This window comes from Camelus ferus, chromosome 9, assembly GCF_009834535.1.
Source record: "Camelus ferus isolate YT-003-E chromosome 9, BCGSAC_Cfer_1.0, whole genome shotgun sequence".
Taxonomy (NCBI): domain Eukaryota; kingdom Metazoa; phylum Chordata; class Mammalia; order Artiodactyla; family Camelidae; genus Camelus; species Camelus ferus.
Window position 1 is genome coordinate 64,903,434 of NC_045704.1, and position 25,235 is coordinate 64,928,668.

Sequence of the window (25,235 nt, forward strand, 5' to 3'; positions counted from 1 at the left end):
TCAACTAAAAGAACTAAAAGCGGGGGTCAAAGTGAACGGCTTGCCCGGAGTGAGTGCCCAGTATCTCTGGTCACTGCGCGTCGGGATGGGCTGGGATTTCAGTATCTGAGACTTCTCTGAATTATCCTCTTTCCTGAAAATACTGTTGGATCCTTAGCCACACGGTTCACTCCATTTCTGGTAAAAGATCGTTCTCGGGCTTTACACCTGCGACCGCCCTTCCAGTCAGCAGGGCCTCGGGGAGGAAGCCCGCCACCTCGCGCAAGCGCCGGGAAGCGCGCTCCGCGCCGCCCGGGGCCCGGCAGTGCGCATGCGCAAGTCGAAGCGGCGAGGCGGGAAGCGCCGCGCAGGCGCGTTTGGCCGACTCGCTAGGCGGGAGCTTCTGGCGGCGGTGACCCGGACATCTGGGGAGCCGTAGAAGTCTTATTCCTTTAAACCGTGAGTTTCCGACGGTTTGTCCCATGGCGCGGGGTTGTGAGGGACTAGAAACGAATTCTGGATGGTGACTTCGGTCTGGTCGCCGCGCAGTCCTCCTCCCCCCGCACCCCGGGTCCCTTTGCCCCGGGGCGGGAAAGTCGTGCGCCTGCGCGCTAAGCGCCCCGCGCGCTCTCGGCTCTGAGGGAGGCAGGACCTGCCCCGCGGGGCTCGCGGCCGGCGCTGCCGGAGAGAGCCATTGATTCCCCTCCGCTTCCGCCCGGGGCTCGCGGCCAGTGTCGTACAGCTCTTGCCGGCTCGCATGGGCCCTGGATGAGCCGCCCGACGCCCCCTTTCACTAGTCAGCCGACTTCCTCCTCGCCCTCCCGACTGAGGCCCCCGCCCCGGTCCGCTGTCCCCGGCTCCCCGGGTGCCCTGCCTCCTCCCCGCGGTCCCCCCCGCCGCCGGCTCGGGAGGCCCCCCGCCTGGCGCGTTCCCGTCGGCCCTGCCGGAGTCTCTGGGAGGTGGAAGTGGAGCCAAGGGAATCCTTAGAAATGGCTGTTTTCCTTCCTCTGGGGATTTGGACATACGGTGCGTTTTTAAATGTTTGCCCCTTCGGGGACAGTAGCATTTCTGAGCACTTAGTTAACTGAGTGACTCAAACCTCTCATCGTCTCCAGTGTTGTGATTTTCACAGCTGCTTCGCTCCCCCTGTGGGCATGACCCCATAGCTGACATTTTGCACCCCACTTGCTTTGTGATGGAGCCTTCTTTGGGGATTCAGATGGATGAACCAGTGGCTTTTTCTCCCCTGCGTGGCTGGTTTCAGGCGGATGGCTCGTTAAAAAAACATGAGCAGAATTTTAAACTACAAGGTATGTGTTTGTTTCCAAAGGTATACAGGCAACAATTCTGTCATTTCGATTATTAAAAAAAAAAAACAAAGCCCACTTCCTGAATCTTCAGGTGAGTTATATGTTTATACAGGAGCGTTTTACAAACCACTTAAGCTTCCTAAGATCTCGATATAGGATTAGATTGCATTTCAGAAGGGGGATCGTAGTCCAACCATGTCATTTTACAGATGAAGTTGCTGAAGTGTAAATATTAGTTGTTATCTGAGAACACAAAATTTCTTGATACTCAAACTGGCATTTCCCTTCTCCTAGACCTGTGTTCTTGTTTCTACTCATCATATTGCAGAAAGCTTGAATTAAGAAATCCTCAGCGGAGGGGTTTTCACTTACGTATTTAAAAGCAGACTTCACTGACAGAAGTGAATGAAATGTCTGTAGCAGTTGTAAGGAACTGTATCTCAGTGCACATCATGAAGTGGTGTTTGACCCTTACCCAGACTTGAAATGGGAAGGAGACGGTCAAACAGTGCCTGACCTTGTACACTGTGATGTGCACCCTCATTCCTGGTCTACTACAATGCCTGGGACGTGGTAGGAATTTCATAAATATTGGTTAAATAGGAGTTCCAATTGATTGTTGTTGCTGTTTTTCACAAAATGTATATGTAGCTAAATCTTCTTTTCTGTCTTTGCCTTAAGTATATTTAGTACTTGTTCAAAATATAAATTTTGACCTTTCATCCATGATAATCTACTTACACACTACAAAATAGATTTTAACGTCACCCTGGAAAAATATGACTAAAGCTGCACTCATTTTGGTGTTAAAATGAGTACCCTTCCTGATGTCCTTATTTGGTGAAAGCCACTATTCCAGTTACCTATGCTTAAAACTTTAGAGTTATGCATGGTTTATGCTTTGTATTTGCCCTCCACGTCCAGTCACCCAGCTTACTTCTTTGTAATGTGTGTGATGTTGCCTCTTCCTGTTCCCACTTTCACATTAATTCATTGCCTCACACTTTGCTCCTGAGTTACAATGAAGTTTCTTACTCAAACTGCCTGCTTTCACTTCCTTTTCATTCTCCAGTTCATTTAGTACACTGCCACTAGAATAATCTTAAAATGCCACTTTCATCCAGTTTCATGGTTGCTGTCCCTCTTCCCTTCCATTTTTCTTGCAATTGTCTGCTTTTCACAGGTCACCTTTTCCTTATGTCATAATACAATGACAGTCACTGTATTATTCTTCTGGTATTATTTAGTACTCTGTGTGTCTTGTCTCTTCAGTTATACTGCAGGCTCCTTAAAGGCAGTATGTTGTGTAACTCCTGATGTATGTTGTGCATTAGGCAGAGTGTACGAATAAATGAATCTGACTTGTCCTTAGGATTGTGTTCGGATAAAAGCAACTATTCTAAAACTCTTCCGAAAAGTGGGGTGAATTTTATTCCAGATTTCTAAAGTTTTGTGGCTTTTATGTAACAGAACATTGAACATTGTAAACAATACCTTTGATAATTTATAAAACATGCTGAAGTTCTATTCATATGGTTTTTATTCGACCCTTAATAAAAGCTGAGTTTATATCAAAATATAACTTCAATAAGGGGTTAAGTCGATAAAGTCCAGACATATAACTGTCTCATGATCTAATGAGATTGACTTTTCCTTGATGGAATAACTTCTGAACGGTGGGACTTCTTGTATATCTTTGTGTCCCCAGAGGCTAACAGTGTCCAGTGCATAGTAGGTGTTTGAAAATATTTGAATGAATGATTTAATGCTCTTGCATAAAGTAAAATTCTTAGTATAATGGGTGCATACAATGGCTCTTTCTATTAGGACGTTTGTGAGCTTTTTAACTTTTTTTCTGATAAAAATTACACATGCTTATTGAAAATATCCAGTTATTGTCACTGTTGGCATTTTGTTATATCCCTGTACTCTTCCAGTGAGTGCAGAGATACGTTAAGTTGGGATCATAACCAACTCACGTCTGAGCCCCACTTTTCCCTTAGCAGCATACACCTTGACCGTTCTTAGAGTGATCAAGTGCTCTGTAGCTGGGCTGCCGATGTCCCATTGTGCGGTGTGCTGTGATTCATTTAATTGTCTTTGCTTGTTGAACCTTTTGTTTTCCATTTTTTCCTATTAAGAAAAATGCTGCCGTGAACCAAGTACCTGGTATAGTATTAGATCAAGCGTTTACTTCATTCTTTCAGCAAGCGTTTTTATAAAGTGTCTACCATATGCCAAGTTTAGTATGTTATAAAGATATCTTTGGTGAAAGAATGAAGTATGAACTGTATGTACACTGTTGAACTGTACTGGAAGGCTTGCTTTTGGTGTGTTATGTGGGTACTCTGAGCCCACACTTCTAAAATGGATTACAGGTAACTTCCTGGTTTGCCTGAGACAGACCCAGTTTGTGCCTGTTTTCACAGTGTAATTATTAGTACCCCCTTTCATTCTCAAGAGTGTTCCAGTTTGGGCTAAATTATATGATCTCCCTAGTTACAGGAGGCATTATTTTAGGCAGTACACGCGGCCCTGGAATAAGCATGATGTATTTTCCATGAGTGTGAGTTCTACTCCATGGTAAATAATTGAAAACATTTCTTTTATATTACGAATATTTCTTAAACGTCTGTTATGTGCAAGTACCTTTCCAGATGCGAGGAGTGAATCAGTTCATAAAACACAAAAATCAGTACCCTCAATCTAATGGATAGCGACAGAAAATAAACAAAACAAGTAAATAGTATGTTTAAAAGTGATTAGTGCTGTGAAGAAAATGTAGATGGGAAGGGGAGGTAGGAAGTACTGGGGGAGGGAATTGTGATTTTGGTAAGTGTAGTTGGTCAGAGAAGGCCTCAGTGTGGTAACATTTGAACTAAGACTGGAAGGTGGTGAAGGAGTGAGCTCTGCACATGTCTGGGGAAGAGCATTCCAGGCAGGGGAAACAGCACGTGCGAAGGCCCTATGCATGGAGTGCGCCTGGCGTTCAGAAATCGCTAGGAGCTCATGTGAAGGGAGTGAAGTCAAAGACAGGTGAGGAAAGGAGGTAATTCTTTGACTTTTGTGTGGAGCAAGAAGTGAAACTATTAGTGGTTTTTTGCAAAATAGTGATATGGTGTCTTAGCTTTAACAGGATTGCTCTGGCTGCTGTTACAGATAGATTATAGGTCATCGAGGGTGAAAGCGGGGACTCTAGTTAAGGAGGCTCTTGCTATAGCCAGCTTGGATATAGTGTGGAGCAGCGAAAAAAATTTGCTTAAAATTGCAAAACAGAACCCTAGACCTGCATGTATGAAATACGGGCATTTAAACAGTATTTTAATTTGTGGACTTTCCAGGGTCTTTCCCCAGTCCTCAATGTATATATTCATTGGTCTCTGCCTTTAGCAGTATTTTCTAACTTTTAACATGAGTGCTTTTTCTCCTGTCTGCTCTTATCTCCCACTTCAGAATTTGTGGGGTTTTCATTCACATTGGTTGTCAGGAAGTTCTCTGTTGTTCAGAGACATCCAAGTTGTTCTCCAGTGACAGGAAACCTTAATGTAAACGAAGCTGGACTTTTGTAACTCAGCAAGGTTGTGAGCACATAGTGAGTTGTGGTGTGGGAGCACCTTGGGCTTACATGGTCATTCACATGGCTTGTGCATTACAGTATTTTCTTACTACATATTTTTTCTTCTAGTGATTTTGAACAGCTAACTAGCATCTCCGAAATTAATGCCAGCTCATGCTTATGCTAAGGGAAGTTCCAAAGTATGGGACTCGTAGGAAAACCATAGAATATTGTGGTTGGGAGGTAAAGTTCGTCTAATCCAACTCCTTTGTTTTACAGCTTAAGAAACTGAACTCTAATGTGGTTTAGTGATAGGAGTTGAATCCAGACTCTTTAGATTCCAAGCTTTATTTATTTTTTTTAATAACCAGCACTGTCTGATGGAACTTTCTGCAATAACAGGTGTTTGTATGTTATCACATGTGGCTAGTGTGACTGAGGAAGTTAATTTTTATTTTTGTTTAACTTTAATTAATTTAAATTTAAATAGTCACATGAAACTGGTAGACAGGACAACTCTGTATCATCCTGCTACAAAGTTTTCGATGTTATTAATCACATACACAACAAAACACGCACACCAGCACTTCAAAACATTTAGTAATAAAAAGACTACAAATAGTTCTTAAAGTGTTTCGTTGGACCTAAACACCATGGATTGTAAGACACACCGTGATTTCATGTACTGCTCAGAAATGATGCCAGTTGCAGTATCACACAATGCTTTCTTATCACATGGAATTTTTTATACTTCTTGGAAGAGTTCTTTTAGACCTAGTTACACAAGTAATTGTATATCTCTGGGACATACGTGAAAAGAAAACCATTTCAGAACTGTCTCTTCTGAATCTTTTTGTGCTCAGACTCACTGGTACCCTTTTTCCTCACGATATTGTTCACATACATTAGTGATGCAGAATTTCTTTGAAGAATTCATTTTTTTAAAAAAGCCATTGTTAATGGGTTCTTAAGAAGAGCCCAATTTTGTGGAGCTGGCCTACATTTGATTTCTACCTCACCACCTCTGCTGTTCCTCCCTACAGCCACTTAGCTCTTAAGGGTTAAATGTGAATGCTCCTCTGTGATTTCTTGAATTTTCTTCAAGTCATTGAGACCTATTGTGTAAGTTTTAATGCTAGCCAACAACAGTTGTAAGTTGCATCCCAATTTCACAGTTGTTAAAATTGTTTCTTAGAGTCAGAGAAATATAGTAGCAGATTGGACATACCGTGTTAGTGACCATTTATGATGTCTTTTCTCTGACACTGGAATTTGAAGCTTGTTGGTCTTGACACTCATTAGGAAGGTTGTAATTGACTGTGACAACTATGACTGCTAGAAAGCCAACTTTTCCCCCAGGCCTTGGTTTTGGTTTTAGAGTGAGGTGGTGTGGTAGGTTATGGTGAGGTGATTGCTGTTGTCTTTGGCTTCATTCTGTTGTAACTTCTGAACTTTTGCTGTTTTTCTACAGCTATTTCTGAATGCCCATAATGATAGTAATCATTCATTCGTTCAACAAACGTGCCAGGCCCTGTTCTAAGACCTGAGCACATTGTGGTGAATTACATAGGCGGGAGCCTGTGCTGGTGGAACTTACATTCCAGTGGGCGGAGGCAGGCAGCAAACAAATAAATAACCAGGATAATTTTACATTGGATAAGTACTCTAAAGACAGTAAACAGGGTAACGTGGGTAACGGGAGAAGTGCTGACTTAAGTAGGATGTCAGAGGTAACTGAGACGTAGGAAGCGGTACGAAGTTGTAAAGGAAGAGGATTTCAAGCAGAGGGAATAATAGTAAGAGCAAAAGCCCTGAGAAATAAAGTTAATAATAGTAGCTACAACAGTAAGAATCACCACTGTCATTTAGTATTTACCATGTGTCAGGCATTGTGTTAAAAGCTGCCGTAGTGTTTGGCATATTATTTCATTTAATAGTCACAGTATTTCAGCAGCATGGGTACTGTTATTACCCCCTTTTCTACAGATGGGGAAACTGAGGCTCACAGAGACAAGCTGTGTGCTCAAGGTCACACCAGCTGGGTAATAGTGGATCCAGGATTTTAACTTAGGCTTCTCATCTCCAAAACTGGTACACATAATTAGTGTTATATTGCCTCTCATATTGAAATTCATGAAGCTTCTCCAGTTCACGGGCAGCGTAGATGAAAAGGTGAGGGAATTTGGGGTTTTCCCATCTCCTTCGATGGGGTGATAAAGTGGGAGAACTACTGGATTAGGTCTTCTTGGCCTCTCATTTGGTCTCCTCCTCTTAATGTTCTCCTCCTGAAATTCACCCTCCACTTGTCATCTTCCTGCTTAAAAACTTTCCATGGCTTTCATTTGCATTCTCTGCCTTTCCTTCCTCCCACGTTGAATTTCATTCTCTCTGACTCTCCCCTCCTGCACAATAATCCATGCCTTTTTCCTTTTCCTTTTCCTTGTCTTTCCGTACTTAGTAGTTCCTTCCTAAAATGCCTTCTTGCACTTTGTCTACTTGGCAAATGCTTCAGAACACAGGTTAACTGTCACCTGAGGCTTCCTGGCACCTTCAGCAGTGTTTATTCCCTTTCTACCTAGTAATATATGCATTCCTCTGTTATTACAGTTGAAATCTTGTACTAAAAGTGAGCTTTTAACATGTCTCTTCCACTAGACTAAGCTCCTAGGGAGCACGGAGACTTCATCAACTTGGTTCATTTGTTTTCCAGTGTGCAAATTGCTGGGCGTTTTTAAAAAGAGTGTTTGTTAAATGAGTGAATCTATAGACTTACCAGCAGTACCTCTGAAATTGGGCAAGTGATTTAACTTCTCTGAGTATGGTTTCTGTACCTGAAGGATCAGGATAGTTATTTCCTTTCTCCCAGTATCACAATGCTGTTATATAGATCTGAAAAGATAATACATGAGAAAGTGCTTTGAAAATGTGTTAAACTATTCGATGATGCCGAGTGTTATTATGGTCATTTATCTGACGACTCTCAAATATGTAGTTCTCTTTTGTATCCAGTAGTTTATCACATTTTGTATTTATTATTGACTGTATTTTAACCATGTACATTTTTGTGCAGAGCTTATATTTATTTAAAAGTAGTGATTTATCCTGCTGTCAGGATATAGGGTACTACTAGAAATTGGGACCATTTTTAAAGAATATTTTTTAACATTCCTAAGATGTTTAGTAGACCTTCTCTCTAGGGTATACTGTGAATATTCAATACATAAAACCTGTCCCGGCCTGTAAGATTTTGTATCTTTGGGGGAAGGAGATATTTTCAGGAAGACTGCTTTGTGTCCTTGTCATGCCATCTAGTGATCACAGCACAAATTGTTTAGTTATTTTTAAAATTTAGCTTCTTCAGTGCGTTGTCCTCTATGCAGTGACAGTGTATCTGTTAGCATGTAATTTCTGAGTAGTAGAAATTAGGTGTGAGTGATTCTGGAACGTTTCAGTTTTGTCTGCTGGTTCAAGAGGTGTGGGAGTTAAAGCAACTTGATGGGATTTTAGTATTATGATTTTAAGGTTCATTATAGCTATTTGATTTGTAATTTAATTACTTACATTTTAGAAATTATTGAGTTTTTTTTAACCTAAGAAAATATAAAATTTACTCTCACTAATTGTAACTAAATTCTTTTTTCCTTGGTAGGTGTTAAAAAAGACATTGAGAAGCTTTATGAAGCTGTGCCACAGCTTGGTAATCTGTTTAAGATTAAGGACAAAATTGGAGAAGGTAATTTGGGGATATAGGTCATTATCTTTATAAGCTTTTTTCCTCCTGTTTTCCTTTGTATAACCTTGATTTTCATTATTATCTCTTATTGGAAAAAATACCCCTTTTAAAATAAGACCATGATTATATTACTAACTATGGTAATAGCTTTTCTTTTTTCTCCTGGAAAGAATGAAAGAGTAAATAAATATTTGTAAAATGGACAGTCCTTTGTAACCTTTAAAATTTTAGGCCATTATAAGTATTGATATACTAATAATGTATTATTGATAATTAATAAAAATGAAAAGTTTAAAATTCAAAGGGGGGGAATTGATCAGGGAAAGCCAAATCTTTTTTCTCTTTTTCCATTACAGTTAGGTAGACTTGTACATTGAAACCTAAGTTGGCAAAATGATGGAGTTAAAGTGGTACGTCAGTGTTTACATCAATACCATTGAGACTGACAGTCATGTTGATTTGACTGAAGGGTGAATTTGGCAGGCAGATGTGAAGGGAACGAGAAGATAAAAGATAATAGAACTTCTTGGTGGCTATGCTGTTAAAAACTTAACAGTTAAAAAAAAAACAACTTCTATTTGCTTCATTGCTTCCTTTTCACAATGAAAAGTGTCAGATGAGAAAAGGGTAGGTCAGTGAGGGAAGAGAGGTTAGAAGGTGATGATTTGGGATGTAAGAGGCAAACATTTATCTCTTTCTTCTTACCTTTTTCTGCACGCTGACTTAGTGTGCAGAACCTTTGTTCTGGAAAACACTGGTATCCTCCTAACAAGCTGAAGCTGGTCCCGGGGGGCGGAGGGTGGAGTGTGTTCCGAGAGGCTGAGTGGGTTTGGAAACTAGAGCACGCGTAGCTCCGTTTTGGTTACTTACGACGGACTCCAGAACACTAAAGTCTAGAAAGTTTTGTAGTAAAGAAGTCTCCCAATTTGTTTTAACTTAGTATTTCTCAAGTTTAATTGACCACAAAATCTTTTTACTTTTTCTATTTAGTTTCATGGTAAATTTAAAAGTTTAAAAAACTTCTTAAAATAAAAAATTTTGTAGGTCTTCTTTTCCCCTAAGACTATTATCATTTTTACTTCTAGGAGACCTGTATCGAAGTCTCAGTCAATTCAAATAGCAAAATTGTAGAAAAATACCTACTAGAATGGGTCATATGGGAATATTTAATGCTAACCCAGTCAAACAGACTTCTGTATAACTTTGGTGAATTAATATACCCCCTAGAGAACTGATGACAGTTAAGAATTTATTAAAAATTGGAAATAATTAGTATTTACAAATGTGTTTACTTTTTGTATTCAATGTCATTAAAATTTTAATGATTATGATATTTTTATGTGTTTCAAACAATTTTTAAGGACTATTTTAGCATTGTCTCATTTTTAAAAACCAAATGTTAAAAAAATCTAATAAATTGTTTTACAGGCACTTTCAGCTCTGTTTATTTGGCCACAGCACAATTACAAGTAGGATCTGAAGAGAAAATTGCTCTGAAACACTTAATTCCAACAAGTCATCCTGTAAGAATTGCAGCTGAACTTCAGTGCCTGACAGTGGCTGGGTAGGTGATTGGAAGATGTTTTTAACTGAACTGCTGTATATAATTTTTAAGACTTTTAAGTACATGTCTAATAGGGTGATGAGACTGTAGATTAAATATATTCTTCAGCCAGGTGTTTGCAATTTGTGGGCACTTTTCCTCTAATCTTGGAATGACTAGTTAGGTTTATATTAATTTTTAGAGTAGATTTCCCTTGAGGCTCAGCTTGGCTTCCTGTTCTCTGACCACTTCTTTTTCTATTCTTCCTGCCAAATCATAAACCTTGGCTTGCATGGTCTAGATATTTTTTCTAATGTGGGGAACTCATATTTCACATCTCCCCATGTACTGACAGCTTCATCTCATACTTCATTTCGAACAGCAGAGTCATCTGGTGTGTCTTTCCCATTGGTGTCTGTGCTAGGTCGTTCTGTCAACACAGAGACATGATATGTCTCTTGTCCTCCCTGTACTGCTGCCCCTCTTCCAGCTGCTCTCTCATTTCTTTGCTCCCCTTCACAGCCAGATTTCTCAGAAATTACCTGCACACAGTTTTCACTTCCACACCCCCCTTTTACCACACGCACGCAGTGTGGCTGCTCTCATCTGTGCTAAACTGAAACTGCTTTAGAGTCACCCATGACTTCCATTGTGGCAGTTCACGTTCCTTTTTCTGTTCCCATGACTCCTGGGAGTGTTTGACGTCACTGATTTGAACCTCTGTCTTGACTTCTGTACTGCCACATGCTTCTTGATTTCTTCCTGCTTTATTTGGCCTTTTATTTTCAGTATCCTTTGCCAATTCTCCCTCTTGTACCTGACCCCTAAATGTTGGAGTTCCTCTGTGCTTCATCCTGGGGGTTGCTATCTCTAGACTCCCTTAGGTGACGACATGTATTTCCACACGGCTTTAAATATGTAGTAATGATTCCCATACGTGTATATCTAACCTCAGACCTCTTAACTGCAGATTTGTATAATCCACCTGCCTATTTGACATTTCCAGTTGGGTACCTGATAAACATCTCAAACCTAATAAGCCAAAAACTAAATTTTAATCCACCTTCACCTGCTCCTATAAATACTTGTTGCAACAATCTGTTTCCATCTACCCATGGCAGCAAAGGGCACCACCATGTGCCTCGTTGCTCAAGCCAGAAACCTAGTAATCGAACCCAGTTTCTCCATTTCTCTCCTAGTCCACATCCATCACCAAGTCCTGGCAATTTTACCTCCAAAATAAGTCTAAAAACTCATCCATATCTTTCTGTCTTCTCAACCACTATCTTCGTCCAAGCCTAGATTACTACAGTGGCCTACTGCTTTTCTTCCCCTTTTAATCTCATAGTCAAAAAACAACCAGAGTGATCTTTAAAATATAAAAATATATATGTATGTCGTGTAAATTGGATACTGTTAGTTCCACCACTTACAGTTCTTCAGGGGGTTCCCAGTGTTCTTTGAAGAAAAAGCCTCCAACTTTATCTTATGCCAGTGTTTCCACCTGTGCTCCAGAAAGAGGACTCACGGTGCTCCAGTTTCTCTTGCTCACATTTGTCCCAAGGGCTTCGTCACCTCAGGGCCTCTGCCTGTACTGCTTTCCCATCCAGGAAGGCCCTTCCCCGTCTTTGCATGTGAACTCCTCGTCCTTCTGCTCTGAGCAAGAGTGGTAACATTTCAAAGAGATCTGCTCTGAATTAAATTAGATTCTCCTGTTTTCTATTGTCACAGCACCTTTTTATCTCTTTTAAAACCCTTATCATAATTTGCCACTATTTATTACGTTGATTATTATTCATAATGTCCACTAGATAGTAAAATCCATGAGGGCAGAAATCTTGTTAATCTTAATTCACCATCCATGCTTTGATACAGTATCTGTCAAATAATAGTGCCCACTAAATATCTGTTGAACAAACATGCCTATTTCTTTGTTTCCCCCCTCTGTTTATTACAGAAGACAAGAGGGGAGATGGCCTCTATATGGCATGACTACATACCTTCTAGTCCCTAAATAAGATTATTCCTTTGTCCACACTTTAAATATCTCCCTCCACCACTTTTCCTTTCCTTGTTCTTCAAAAGCATGTGTGCTGAAAAAAAGTCTACCGGGTCTTGCTTCCTTTCTAGCTCCCACACTGGTTTTTATTCTTTTCTTTACCAGATGTTTCAGGCAAACTGTCTTTATGTTCTGCCTCCACTGTATCCTGTTTTCCCTCCTTAAACCCTGTTTGGTCTCTTCCTTTCCACTTAAACTGCTCTTTGAAAATGAGCTCATTCCTCTGTGCCAGTTCACTCCTCTCGGCCAGACTGAAAGCCTTTCCTCGGTCCTTATCTCTTTGACGTGCATGCTGATCACCCTTTCCTTCAAAACTGCTCACTTGGGTGACGTCCCCATGTGGGCTTTCTGCCCCTTCTTCCTTATCTTGTCCCCCAGCTTGAGACTTTCCCAAGGCTCGCTTTTCTCTTTGTTTTCACAGCTTTAGGTATCACTTCTCCACAATACTGTCACTGGCTTACCCTTGACTTCTCACTTAAGATACATTCTTGTAGGTAGATGGCATTAAAATGATGAGGTTTTGGTTCTTGATGCTTCTTTTCCTGCTTTCTCCACCTATTTGTTGGTGTGCGTTCTGTTTTCTCACTCAGGCTCAGGAGCGTGGAAATACAGTTTTCCCCGTTTTCCTCGTCTTCTGTGAGGCAGCGTAGTCCAGTGGTTAAGAGCACAGATCTGGAGCAAACTGTCTGGTTTTAAACCCTGGCTCGGCAACTTACTAGTTCAGTTACCTTGGGGAAGTTCCTTAACCTCTCTGTGCCTCAGTTTCCTTATCTGGAAAAAAGGTGGGGAGGAAATAACAGCGTCACCCTCAGAGGGCTGTTGGGAAGGTGAGGTGAACTTTTTGATAGATGTGAAGTGCTTAGCTCAGCCTGGCACGCAGTGAATGCTCGATAAATGTTAGCTGTTATTATTTAATTTATCTATTACTGTTATCATCATATCTGCTGCTAAGTCTTGTTAACTCATTTTTGTTACTTACCTTTTCCTTCTCATTTGGTCACTTTCCCAATTAAAACTCTTAATTATCTTATTTTTGAATTATAACCTCATAACTGGTACTTTTTTTTTAAAGTTTTATTTTTTGTATAAGTCAGTTAAATGTGTATACTGTTCTATACGGTGATGGTTTTAAGTTAGTTTTCTAGCATTTATGCATTGCTAAAATAGCATTTTTTAAAAAACTGAGTATAAAGTTTCACTTCATTTGACCTTTCCTCTAAAGTTCATTGTGCATTTTTCCACTAGGGGGCAAGACAATGTCATGGGAGTTAAATACTGCTTTAGGAAAAACGATCATGTGGTTATCGCTATGCCGTATCTGGAGCATGAGTCCTTTTTGGTAGGTTTTAATATTTCTTGAATTTTTATTAGCAAAATATTTCATTGAAAACAATCTTATGAACTTATTCATAACTTTATTTTAGGACATTCTGAATTCTCTTTCTTTTCAAGAAGTACGGGAATATATGTTTAATCTGTTCAGAGCTCTGAAACGCATTCATCAGTTTGGTATTGTTCACCGTGATGTTAAGCCCAGCAATTTTTTATATAATAGGCACCTGAAAAAGTAAGTATGGGAAACTACCGGAAAATATTTACCCTTGAAGGAATTTGTACTATGGGGTCCATCTCTTAGACATAGAACATACTGCAACAGATATTTTTCCATTTCAGATTTTCATTGTAGGTGGGGAAGGGAAATACACTTAAGGAGAAGACAAAACTGTGTTAGTAAAACAGCGTACATTATTAGATGCACCATGGCTCAGTGAAAATGGCACTTAGCTAAGAGAGACTTAGAAGGGTCTGGGGTTTGGTGCTTGGTGTTTATTTCTGCTTTGTTACCTCACACGTTTATCTCTGGGCTTCGTTTTCTAGTAAATGGGGGGATTGGACTGCGTGATAGCCAGTTTCCTGTTTGAGCTCTGTTTTGCTTTTGTGTATATTGTTTATGCTAACTATGTACACAGAGGCATTGTAAACTGAAAACTTCAATATTGCTGTTTGTACGGTGGATCATATTGAGTGTAGTAAGAACAGAACTATAACTTCTTGGGCTTTTACACTCATGACTTTTTAATTTTTCTTTAATTAAATCAGATCTTTAAACCATGATTTTTAGTTTACTTTTCGTTTAAACTTGTTTAATTAAAAATTATCTGCTGTGATGCCATCTCTGGCACCGTCAGAGAGCAGAGACATGTTTACATATGGCTTTCCTGGTCTGCCTTGTCAGCACAGGCCATTGGAAGAAGAGGAGAAAAGATTTGTGTGTGTGGAGGGGGATAAGTCTTCCCTTAATTTTCAATCCTAGTTAGCTGTTAAATCTTTGTCTTGTCTGTCAAACTTACTTTTCTTTTTTCAAGAATATTATAAATCCTTAATTTATCCCCAGAAGAATCACAGTGTCTGTGTGAGTGCGGTTTGAAAGGATTATGATGTCACCTAAGCTTTAATTGTTACAGAGGTTACGGAGAAGTAAAAATGCTTGCTTTTGTTTCATAGGTATGCCTTGGTAGACTTTGGTTTGGCCCAGGGAACCCATGATACGAAAATAGAGCTTCTCAAACTTGTCCAGTCTGAAGCTCAACAGGAGAGTTGTTCACAAAATAAATCCTACGTAATCACAGGAAACAAAATTTCGAGTGGCCCAGCAGCACCTAAGGAGCTGGACCAGCAGCCCACCACCAAAAGTTCTGTTAAAAGGCCCTACACAAATGCACAGATTCAGACTAAACAAGGAAAAGATGGAAAGGTTCTACCTCTCTTATTTCTTAAATACTAATGTGGTTTTAGACGTGTACTTCATCCAACAGAGGGAGTTCTAATTCTAGGATGATACTTGCCACTAAAAAAAATGTTTTTTTGTTAATATATTCAGTTGGTGTCCACACTAAGCTTTACAATGGATTGTTTTACAATTTCAAAACAAATTTACTTGGTAGATTTATAATGTCTTTGTCATCACAACTGCATTATATAACAAAAATGGAAAATAGTAAATTTTCCCTGCATGTTATAAAGTTCATATTAATTATCCTTTTTAAAAGAAAGCATTAGTTATAGGGGGGAAATTCTGAAGTGTCTGTCTCCATTTTAGCTGCACAGCAAAATGTAACATCCATGCAGGTGGTTTTGGAATTTTTTAGTAATATATGTATCTGTGGACTATGATAACATTGTATGGGGTGAAGGGTTCTGTCTAGACTGTTTTCTCCTTTTACAGAATTGTTTTGGTGCCTGAGAATGACTTGGATGCAGCTGTTTTTGTTTTATGTCGCTTAACTCTTTCAAAACTGTAACAGAGTACAGCTGGCAGGAAGTGTTAGCGATGTAATCCTTATTTTCCTTGTTTCTGTTGGTATTGTAGGAGGGATCTGTAGGCCCTTCTGTCCAGCGCTCTGTTTTTGGAGAAAGAAATTTCAATGTACACAGCTCCATTTCACATGAGAGCCCTGCAGTGAAAGTAAGTAACGTAGCTTAAGAGTGCAATCATCCGGCAGTTGTACGCCGAAGAGAATTTAGGGAGTGGCTAGATTAGCTTTTATTATCAGTATGTTTTTAAAAGAGTTTTGCTTTGGCAGAAGATATTACTGCTTTGAGCATCTTGTCAACACTTTCATTTTCTCCAGTTTTTTCTGAACTTTTCTTGTGGAATTTTTCATCATTTTTGATTAGTTGACCTTGTTGCTGTTTCTTTAAAGGAACATTTAGGACGTTAAGGCTCTTACTTTCCTGAGCTAGAATGTGATCTCCCCAACAGCTAGCGCATTTGCAACAGTTGATGGCGTAAAGGTGTCCGTAAAGGTTACAAAAGTGCCATCAGTGTTAAGTGGCTTTGAACTGACGTGTGGTGCCCTTTCAGCTGATGTGCGGGTGCAGTTTGCAGCTGTGGAAGGAGTTAGCACTAGAACGTAACTGTTTATACTTTGTAGCGTTTCAGGAACCTGAGTTCTAACAAAGTGTAATTCAGAAATTCACCAAACTGGGACTAATTAGTAAACTTTAGTATGTTTATTCAACACAAAAACCTGAAAAGACTCCTGTTGCTTTTCGCCACACTGGCATTTGAGGCATCATGTTAAATGACATGAAAATAGAGACTATGACTTTTCTTTTACAGCTTATGAAGCAGTCAAAGACTGTGGATTTACTCTCTAGAAAATTAGCAACAAAAAAGAAGGCTGTTTCTACCAAAGTTATGAGTAGTGGTGAGATGAGGAAAGCTGCCAGTTCTTGTCCAGCTAGCCTGACCTGTGACTGTTATGCAACAGATAGAGTTTGCAGTATTTGCCTTTCAAGGTAATGTGTTTTGATGGTGCTATAAATTCACCAGCATGTGTCCAGACCAGATGAGAAATTGCGTTGATTTTGGTGGGCAGTTGATCTAAGTGAAAGGAAACAGTGAAGTTCTGTGAACTGCACAGGCACTAGTGCGGGTTGGTACCTTGAAGAGCAAACGACAGCTGTCATCATGTTTTTTCACTTGACGTGCACATGCTCTTTGGAAAACACACTTGCTTTTTACATGCAAATACTTTTGGTAGCGGTAGGGATAACTCTTTTGAAACTTTAGAATTGCGTGTTTCACTCGCTAGCTTAATCTTGATTTCTTTCTACCTGCCTGTGTAGAGTAACCTGAGTCAGATAATAGAGCTCCTCTCACTCCCACCTCCAGCTCTTTGCTACATAAATTTCTTTCCTCCCTTCAGGACTTTAATAAGCTTTCATGAGCCTTTCCTGATGAACTCACATGTGTAAGTGAACAAGAGTATCAGTAGTTAATAATCACTCCAAAGAGAATTTTTGTACCTCGGAGTTCCTGTCGTCTTCTATTCTTCTGTTATGCCTCTTATCATTTACTACCTCTTTTTATGCCTAGAAGCTACTTAAAACCTTTCTGGAGTTGGCCTTGGGAACTAGTGTTGGGGGAGGGATCTCCAGAAGCAAAATATAGAGGATTTTTATCACTGAAATATCATTTGCTTAAAACTTTCATTTATATAAGTATCAAGGTAGAAATTTCTGTGAACTAAATTGATAAATGTTGTTTTTTGGTCTTAAATAATTAAACTTTAACATAACTAGAAAAATCTTATTTTGCCATCATAAGACGGCAGCAGGTTGCGCCTAGGGCAGGTACACCGGGATTCAGAGCGCCGGAGGTCTTGACAAAGTGCCCCAATCAAACTACAGGTATGTTGCACTGGAAGTACAGAACCTGACTAAACTGGTCGCTGCGGGTGCGTGTGATGGTGTGTCTGTACCTAGAAAGAGCTGCCATGGGGCAGGAACCCAGGGACATCTTGCTGAAGAGCTGAGTCCTGCTCTTCACTGGGATTGTGGACTTTACAGAAGCGCATTCAGTTGTTGTATGTTTATTCCGTGCTTGCTAATAATATAGAAAAGGGATAGAACTATCTGCTTGCACTCTAGTCAGGATATAATCTCAAATAATTATATAATAACCTGTTGTGTGTGGTTATAAAACTTCATACAGAGGATTTAGGGATATTCTTATCTGAAGGGCTCATGGAAGGAAGTTCGTGGAAGAGGGAGCATCTGAGAAGGGAATGTAAATGGAGTGGGGGGGTTCTCACGAGCAGAGGGACTTAGAAACAGCATGGCCATACAGGAAACAGTAGAAGTTTACTAGTGTTGCTGGAATGTTTGCTGGAAATCAGGGGGTGGTGAGAAATAAGCCTGAAAAGAGGTAGACAGGATCAGATCACACTTGTTATGTGGCCTGGGCTGTTTCCTGTAGGTTTTTGAAAGTTATTCAAGAGAAAGAAGTAGTAATAGTTGTATTCTAGATGGGTCATTCTGGCAGGTGTGCAGGGAGGACCAGGTCCAGGTGAGAGATAATGAACACCTGAATGAGGGCAGTAGTCATAGGAATGAACAGAAAAATGAAGAATTGCAAAGGCAGAGCTTGGTGGCTAATTGGATGTGGGATTTGGGTGTTAGGTGGTGGGCAAAAGGCATCAGGGTGTTTATCAGATTCCTAGCTTGGAGGGACTTGAATGGGTGCCAGTAACCAAGATGGAGAATAAAGAAGTAACTGGGGTACAGGGAAGGGTAAGGATGATTGAGGGCATAATTGGTTTGAGATATTTGTGAGACAAACAGAGATATCCAACAAAATAAAAGTAAGTCTGAAGCTCAGGGAAGTCTGGGCTGCAAATACAGTTGAGTGTCATGATTACTATGCAAATGGTAGTTGAAGCTGTGAAGTGGATGGGCCGATCAGGGGAGTGTACAGGGAAGGAGTTGGAACTCTGGGGAACCTCAGCCCCAAAGGCTTGGGGGAAACATTGAAGGAGCAGGCAGAGGTGCACAGGGAATGAAGAAAGGCAGATGATGCGGTGGCCAAGAGATGAGAGCAGATAACTTGGTGATACTGGGAGTTCAACAATTAAGAGAGAAGGCGTCCCTAAACTTTTTTTTTTGTGAGTGTCTTCACATGAGGCTGAGCTGGTTTTACTCTTAACTGCCAGAGTTCTGGAGATTAAAGTTTCCACAGCAAAAGTTAGAGTTAGCACCTGGCTGAAAACGAGCTGCTCATGTTCAGTACTTTTCACAGAAATGAAGCACTTTGGCCACTATGGTTTGTAACTCTTGAGGAGCATCAGATTTTTTCCTACATAGCTACTTTTGATTTATTTTGATGTTATAAAATGTGCATTTACTTAGTGACGAAATATCCTTTTAAATTCATCAACATGTTACTCAAGAAAGAAAAGATTGTATTTTGCATTAAGGGTGTTAGACCAGGGATTCTCAAACCTGAAATTACATTAAAAGCACCTGAGGAACTTTAAAAAAGACTTAAATAATTTCATTTGCAGCAACATGGATAGACCTGGAGAGCGTCATTCTAAGTGAAGTGGGCGGGAAAAGAGAAAGAAAAATGCCATATGATGTCACTTATATGTCAAATCTTAAAAAAAAAAAAAAAAAAAGGGAAAGACAGACACAAATGAACTACTTGTATTTATAAGTTAGATAATTGATTTCTTGAATGTGTGTGAGCACATCTGACTGTCCTTTATGACTGGATTACCGCATTCTGTTGATTCTTATTTTGTAGTTGGCTTCATTCCTTTGATAACTATGTGAGTTTAAAGATCTAAAGCTCTAATCTGTTCTTAGAAACAAGGAACAGTACATACATGTGAACTAAAAAAGAGACTGATGCCCAAGCCCTACTCCAGAAGAGTAAATCAGACCCTCTGACGAGCTGGGGCCAGGGCATCAGAATTTCGTTTAAGGCTCTCAGGATTATTTGAATGCGCAGTGAAGGCTGAGAACTACTGATGTAGAAACAGAATTGTAGATTGGAGTTCTTTTTAAAGTTTGTTTTCCATTACAGCAATTGACATGTGGTCTGCAGGTGTCATATTCCTCTCTTTGCTTAGTGGACGATATCCATTTTATAAAGCAAGTGATGATTTAACCGCCTTGGCTCAGATCATGACAATTCGTGGGTCCAGGGAAACTATCCAGGCTGCTAAAGCTTTTGGTAAGCAGGTTTGCATTATAGAACAAAACAAATGTCTTTTATTATTGCCTATAAATCACTTTAAAGTTCAGCTTTACAACCTGAAACAAAAGAATAAGGAATAAAATCTTAACTCCTTGTAGTTGTGTTTGACTTTATTACATAAATATTTTTCATACTATGTTTTAATTTGTTTACTGTGTATTTATTAAGCATCAAGTGTCCTTGGGCCTGCCTTTAATGATTGTAGTCTGTCCTGAAAAGTAAATAGTTAAGTATAATCCAGTGTCGTGAGGACTGCAGTGGGGAACGTAATGGAGTGTGTGTTAGTGTCAGGTCCCTTAGGGTTAGAGCACCTGAGAAGGGAAATGAACCAGAACACCTTTACTGATGGAATAGCATTGTAAGCACTTACTGGACATGAGACGTCATCTCCTTAACTGCACGAGTTCTTGTACTTCAAAACCGGGCTCTGCAGTGTGCTTCATGGGGCACCTGGGAGTTCCCTCGCCTTGCTTTGGCCAGCAGCTTGAACTCATGCCCAGCTCGTGCTTGTTTTCCATGCACAACTGTAGTTAATACTTCTCAGAGTGGGTGGATGTGATTGAGTCATCATGCTGCCACACAATATGAAACACTCTTTTGGGACAGAATTTCTGTCAACCCACCTCCAGTGTAGCTGGGCTGCGTCTTGCCCAGCCCCAGAATCAGTGGGGCTTAATTAGGGGCACATTTGAGAATTTTCTGAGGAACTTCAAGTAATACATATGCCTGTCTCACCCCATCTTTTCCTGGAAAATATGATTCAGAAAAATATGATACATAGAAAGGGTCGAGGCTTGTTAGTTTGAAAAAAACAAGCGATTCTGACCAACAACTACTTCTGAGGAAAAACCACTGCAGAAATGATTGTCCCTTGCTTCAGCACCAATGCCATGGTCCTACCCGCCAGGAAAAGATAGCGGTGGTTGTGAAGAGAGCTTCATAATAGATGCTTACCAATAAGTGTTCCTGCAGCAGAGTTGGTCTACAATTTGTGCCTTTCTTGAGCCTGTTGTAAGAAAGTTCTATCTCATGGTAGTAGGGTGAAATATTACACACACGTGGGGAATGGAGCCAGAGAAGGAAGGCAAGATTGACACCTTGAAAATTACCTTCTTACATGAGTGTGTTTATTTTCAACTGATTGAGAAAACTTTCATCTGCTATTAAGTAACTTCATGAGAAGCCTATGAATAGAAAGTGTGTCTCCAGAACTCAGAGCATTTTGCTGGAGAGCTCCAGTCACTCCAGGGCGAGCGCCATGACAGCAGGCAAGGGCTTTAGAGGCTTGTCATTGTCGTGTCTGCGCTCATCTAAAAAAGTAACGCTATAGTAGTGCTGTCTTAGCTTCGTCACTGTGACTTTTGTAGCTGCAGCTGACCCTTGAACAACACGGGTTGGAACTGCGTAGGTCCACTTGTTTGCAGCTCTTTTTGCAGTACTGTGTAGTCCGGGACTGGTTGAGTTCGCAGGTTGGAACTGTAGATACAGAGGACAGACTATGTAAACTTACATGCAGATTTTTGGCTGCGTGGGGGGTTGGCACCCCTAACCCCCTTGGTATTCAAGGGGCAGCTGTATTTCAGTCCAGTCTTCCTGTAACTTTGGGCTGAATACAAAAGGACTCAGAACTCAGCAGCGACAGCAGTGTTGCCCTTGATGACCCAAAGGGCAACCTTACTGGAGGTTCCCAGAAGAGTACTTCCACTTCTCGTGTGCTGTGTGTAACCTGCCCCCATCCTCAGTCCCTAGACCTGGCCCGTTGTAGCCTGTCCTGAAGTGCTTGTTGAATTACATCAGATAAATTCAGAAGAAGACCTTGAGCTAAAACAGATACCTGGGGAGAGGGTATAGCTCAAGTGGTAGAGCGCATGCTTAGTGTGCACTAGGTCCTGGGTTCAATCCCCAGTGCCGCCTCTACAAATAAATAAATAAATAAACCTAAGTACCTCCCTCCCCCTACAAAAAAAATAAAGAAATAAAACAAATGCCTGACACAGTAGTCTGTAATAAAATATTTTTGATTGAGTGTAGTAGTTTAAATTATTTTCCCTGAATAATGAGCCCTCTCTGGACACGTAAAAAAATTAATTCAGGCACGTTGTATAGCTTGAGATGCTATAATGCATAATGATAGTGATCTGACTTCAGAGCAGCCTGTAAATTAAGGAATAAAACTATATGACCATTCTTTTCTGGCTATAATTTTTTAGAGAGAATAGGAATAATAAAAGTAAAAAAGGATTGACATTGTACCCTCACAAACTTAGTCTTAGGTAATTTGTTTTGTCTCCTCGCTGCCTGCCACCCACCACCACGACCTTTTTTTTTTTTTCTCCCATTTTAATACACCTCTCTCCAGTAGAGATGAGAATACATAAAAGTAATGTTCTGTCATCCAGAGCTGGAGTAACTGCTTTGTTAACAATCCACATTCCCCAGAAAGGAATCTAAATGCTGTGCAGCTCACTGTTCGGAGCCATTCTGTTCAATGAGGAAGTACACGGCAAAAGTAATGCACTGTTGGCTCTCCGTGTGCATGACTTATTTTTGCCCATGTCTGGTCATTCTTTTGGGAAATTGTTTCAAAGACATATTTTTTAAAATGGAGATCCGGTTGGTTTATTAGTTCATTCAGAAACCTTTACTGGGACTTCATGTGTACTGGATACAGCAGAGCAGCTGTCGTTGCATCTCTTTTCTCAGAGCTTAAGTTCTAATGGAAGAGCCAAAATGAACATGCACATACTGTCAGGCGGGTACTGGGGAAACCGAAAGTGGGGAGGGAGTGAGGGGGGCTTAGCTGTCGAGTAGGCTGGCGAAGGACAGCATCATGAGGGTGTGATATTTGAACAAAGACCTGAGAGGTTAAATAATGCCTTTTTGTCTGGTCCAGTAGGCATTAACTGAGAGCCTGGTATGTACTAGACATGGTCTAGGGTTGAGGGATTCAGAAAGATAAGATAGCCCACATCTGCAAGGAGTTCACAGCCTAGTAGGTGAGACAGACATATTTTATCAGTTACAGCACAGGACTGCAAAAACAGTGATAGAAGTCTTACAGGATACGACAGAAGCTTAAAATGACCGGCCCTCTGAGAGCGTCCTGGCCTCACAGAGGTCCTGCTGGAACTGAGTGGTGACGCAAGCAGGAGTGTTCTGGGCACGGGGCGTGCAGGGTGTTGTGACCAAAGACAGGAACCGCGTCAAAGGCACGTGGAGGCTTGGGGAGGGGAGAGGGATTGGAAACGGCAGCCTTGTGAAGAGCGTGGGGAACTGGAGCCCGGCAGAGTCCGGGGAGGCCTTCAGGTAACTTGCAAGCCACTGCCTTCTCCTTACCGTCCCCCACTGTACGGTCTGACTTCAGCTGTGCGATGCGAAACGCAGCTTGCGGTGTGTGACACGCGCTCATGTTCAGGGCAGACACATCCACGAAGCACACGGCTAGACTTGCATGTTTCTCGTGGGAGAGGCTTCTGAAATGTTCAAATGGTATAAAACATACATTTTTTCTCTTTTAGGCAAATCAATACTGTGTAGCAAAGAAGTTCCAGCACAAGACTTGAGAAGACTCTGCGAGAAGCTCAGAGGTATACACTCTAACACTTCTGAGTTAACAAGTGGTCCACAAAGGCCCACTTCCCATGACCCAGCTTTCCCTGAGAAGACTGGCCACGGAGCTGCTCAGCTCGGGCAGACACCTCAAGCACAGCTCTCGGGGACCTCGCTGTGTAAAGGGGACAGCACTGGGGACAGCAGTGGCTGTGGGGGTCACATTGATGAGCATACCGCCAATGTAGAAGGCTGGGATGAGGTACCTGACGAAGCTTACGACCTGCTTGATAAACTTCTAGATCTAAATCCAGCTTCAAGAATAACAGCAGAAGAAGCTTTGTTGCATCCATTTTTTAAAGATATGAGCTAATGATTGTTCTTTAAGTTTGCTGTTGTGTATTGTGAGGTGAGGTTTGTTACAGCCGTAAATTCTTGATTAGACACCAGGACAGAGTAAATAGTTTATTTTAAAATTTCAGTATCTGCTTTCATTGCAGATTCTAAAATACAGATTAAGATTACTTAAAATGCATGGGCTAGTTCTGTGGACTGACAAAATGACGTTTGAGTTAGATCTACCTGAGCAGAGTCGGGTGTTGAGTTTCCCTAATTACTTGTGACTGCCGCATGCAGAAAAAGTACATAGGGGTTTCAAGGTTTAAGTCTTAAAATTAAGGGTTGTGATAGGAATTATGTGAGTCAGAAGACTTCGTTTACTGGTGTCTCCGAGCTGTGTGCACGTCTGGGAAACAGCCTGGTGCTGGTGCTCTAACCATCCTGTAGGTGAAGAAGATATTTTTCCTTCTAGACGCATATATTACACCTTTTATGAACACTAAAACAATGAGGAGATACTGGGAGAGGGATTGCTTAAAATTGAATTTAATTTATTAATTTAAAATAGTATTTTGTGAAAGCAGTTTTTGTGTGAATTGCTATGTCTTTCTTAATGGTTTCTCTTGATATCTCTACCTTGTCTACCCCCATGTAACACATTCTCCTTGGAAATTTTATGGTGCTTTCCACAAGGTTTCTGGGTGCTTTGCTAAATATTGCCTGTGTTTGCAATTGGGAAATTAAAATAATATATTCACTGGTTGATATAAGAAGCCATAGGACCAAGGTGAAGATAGATAGTCCAAAATGCTTTTCTTTTTCTCCAAATATGTGTGGGGTTTTTTGTACTGTCTTAGGTATAATTTGGTAGCTGCTAAAAGGAAAGAGAACACGGAATTGAGAATATTATTGGAAGTTTCTGCTCCGCCTGGAGCCATTCAGATCTGTGTCCTGTTTTGACGGAGTTGGTCCTGTGCAGAGGATGATCACTGGGGTCTTGGTTAGGCAGGGACAGTAATAAGGAGGCAGGCAAAGTAGAAAGGACCTGAGAGAGGTTTGTGTGTTAGGACGCTCCAGAACGATGTACATCAGTGACAGCGGATCAGATTTCCTGTGGGAAATGAGCCTGGGGGTGTGGGTCGGCTGAGGTTTCCCACTTGGTGATGGTAGAGTTTAAAACAGCTCTGAGCCATGTAACATCCATTTTGTTGTTTTGAGCATTGAAGTTACTATATCTCTACTCCATCTGTAAGTATTATTCATACACACACACACACACACACACACACCCCATTATCATTGATCTGTTGACTTCTCATGCTGTAATCTTTAAGAAAAAGACTTGAATGTCCTTGAATTTGTACGTTTAATAAAGCTGTCCTTTTACATTTTTTATGTCAATGTCAGACTACTCATCTGAAAAATACCTTTTTTAAAAAAAGCATTGACCACTAGGAGTGTTTCCTTCTGAGACAGATGAATTCTCTCTCTTCAGCAGATGGAGGATTGACAGACACTGACCTGCCTCAAGAAACATATGAAAGATAGATGTCGTTTTTAGGTAGAAAAGGCACTCATTGACTTCTTTTCTAGGATATTTGTCACAAACAGTAAACAATAA

The 25,235-nt window shown here is 40.7% G+C and overlaps 1 protein-coding gene across 4 annotated transcripts; it reads left to right on the forward strand.

The window, feature by feature from the left end:
* The first annotated feature begins 331 nt into the window (after positions 1-331).
* Positions 332-25,009, forward strand: CDC7 (cell division cycle 7). 4 transcript variants are annotated; one of them, XM_032487075.1, is made up of 12 exons: positions 332-438; positions 1,095-1,289; positions 8,495-8,578; positions 10,007-10,142; positions 13,426-13,519; positions 13,605-13,747; positions 14,686-14,935; positions 15,551-15,646; positions 16,304-16,482; positions 17,294-17,376; positions 19,553-19,702; positions 23,245-25,009. In XM_032487075.1, exons 2-12 carry the CDS (start codon positions 1,175-1,177, stop codon positions 23,646-23,648), a joined length of 1,734 nt encoding a protein of 577 aa, XP_032342966.1. In that variant the 5' UTR covers positions 332-438; positions 1,095-1,174; the 3' UTR covers positions 23,649-25,009. The 4 variants fall into 4 exon arrangements, with proteins under 4 accessions (XP_032342966.1, XP_032342967.1, XP_014420045.2 ...); XM_032487076.1 differs by having other exon boundaries at positions 352-438; positions 1,112-1,289; XM_014564559.2 differs by lacking the exon at positions 332-438 and adding an exon at positions 447-1,005.
* The last annotated feature ends 226 nt before the right edge of the window (positions 25,010-25,235 follow it).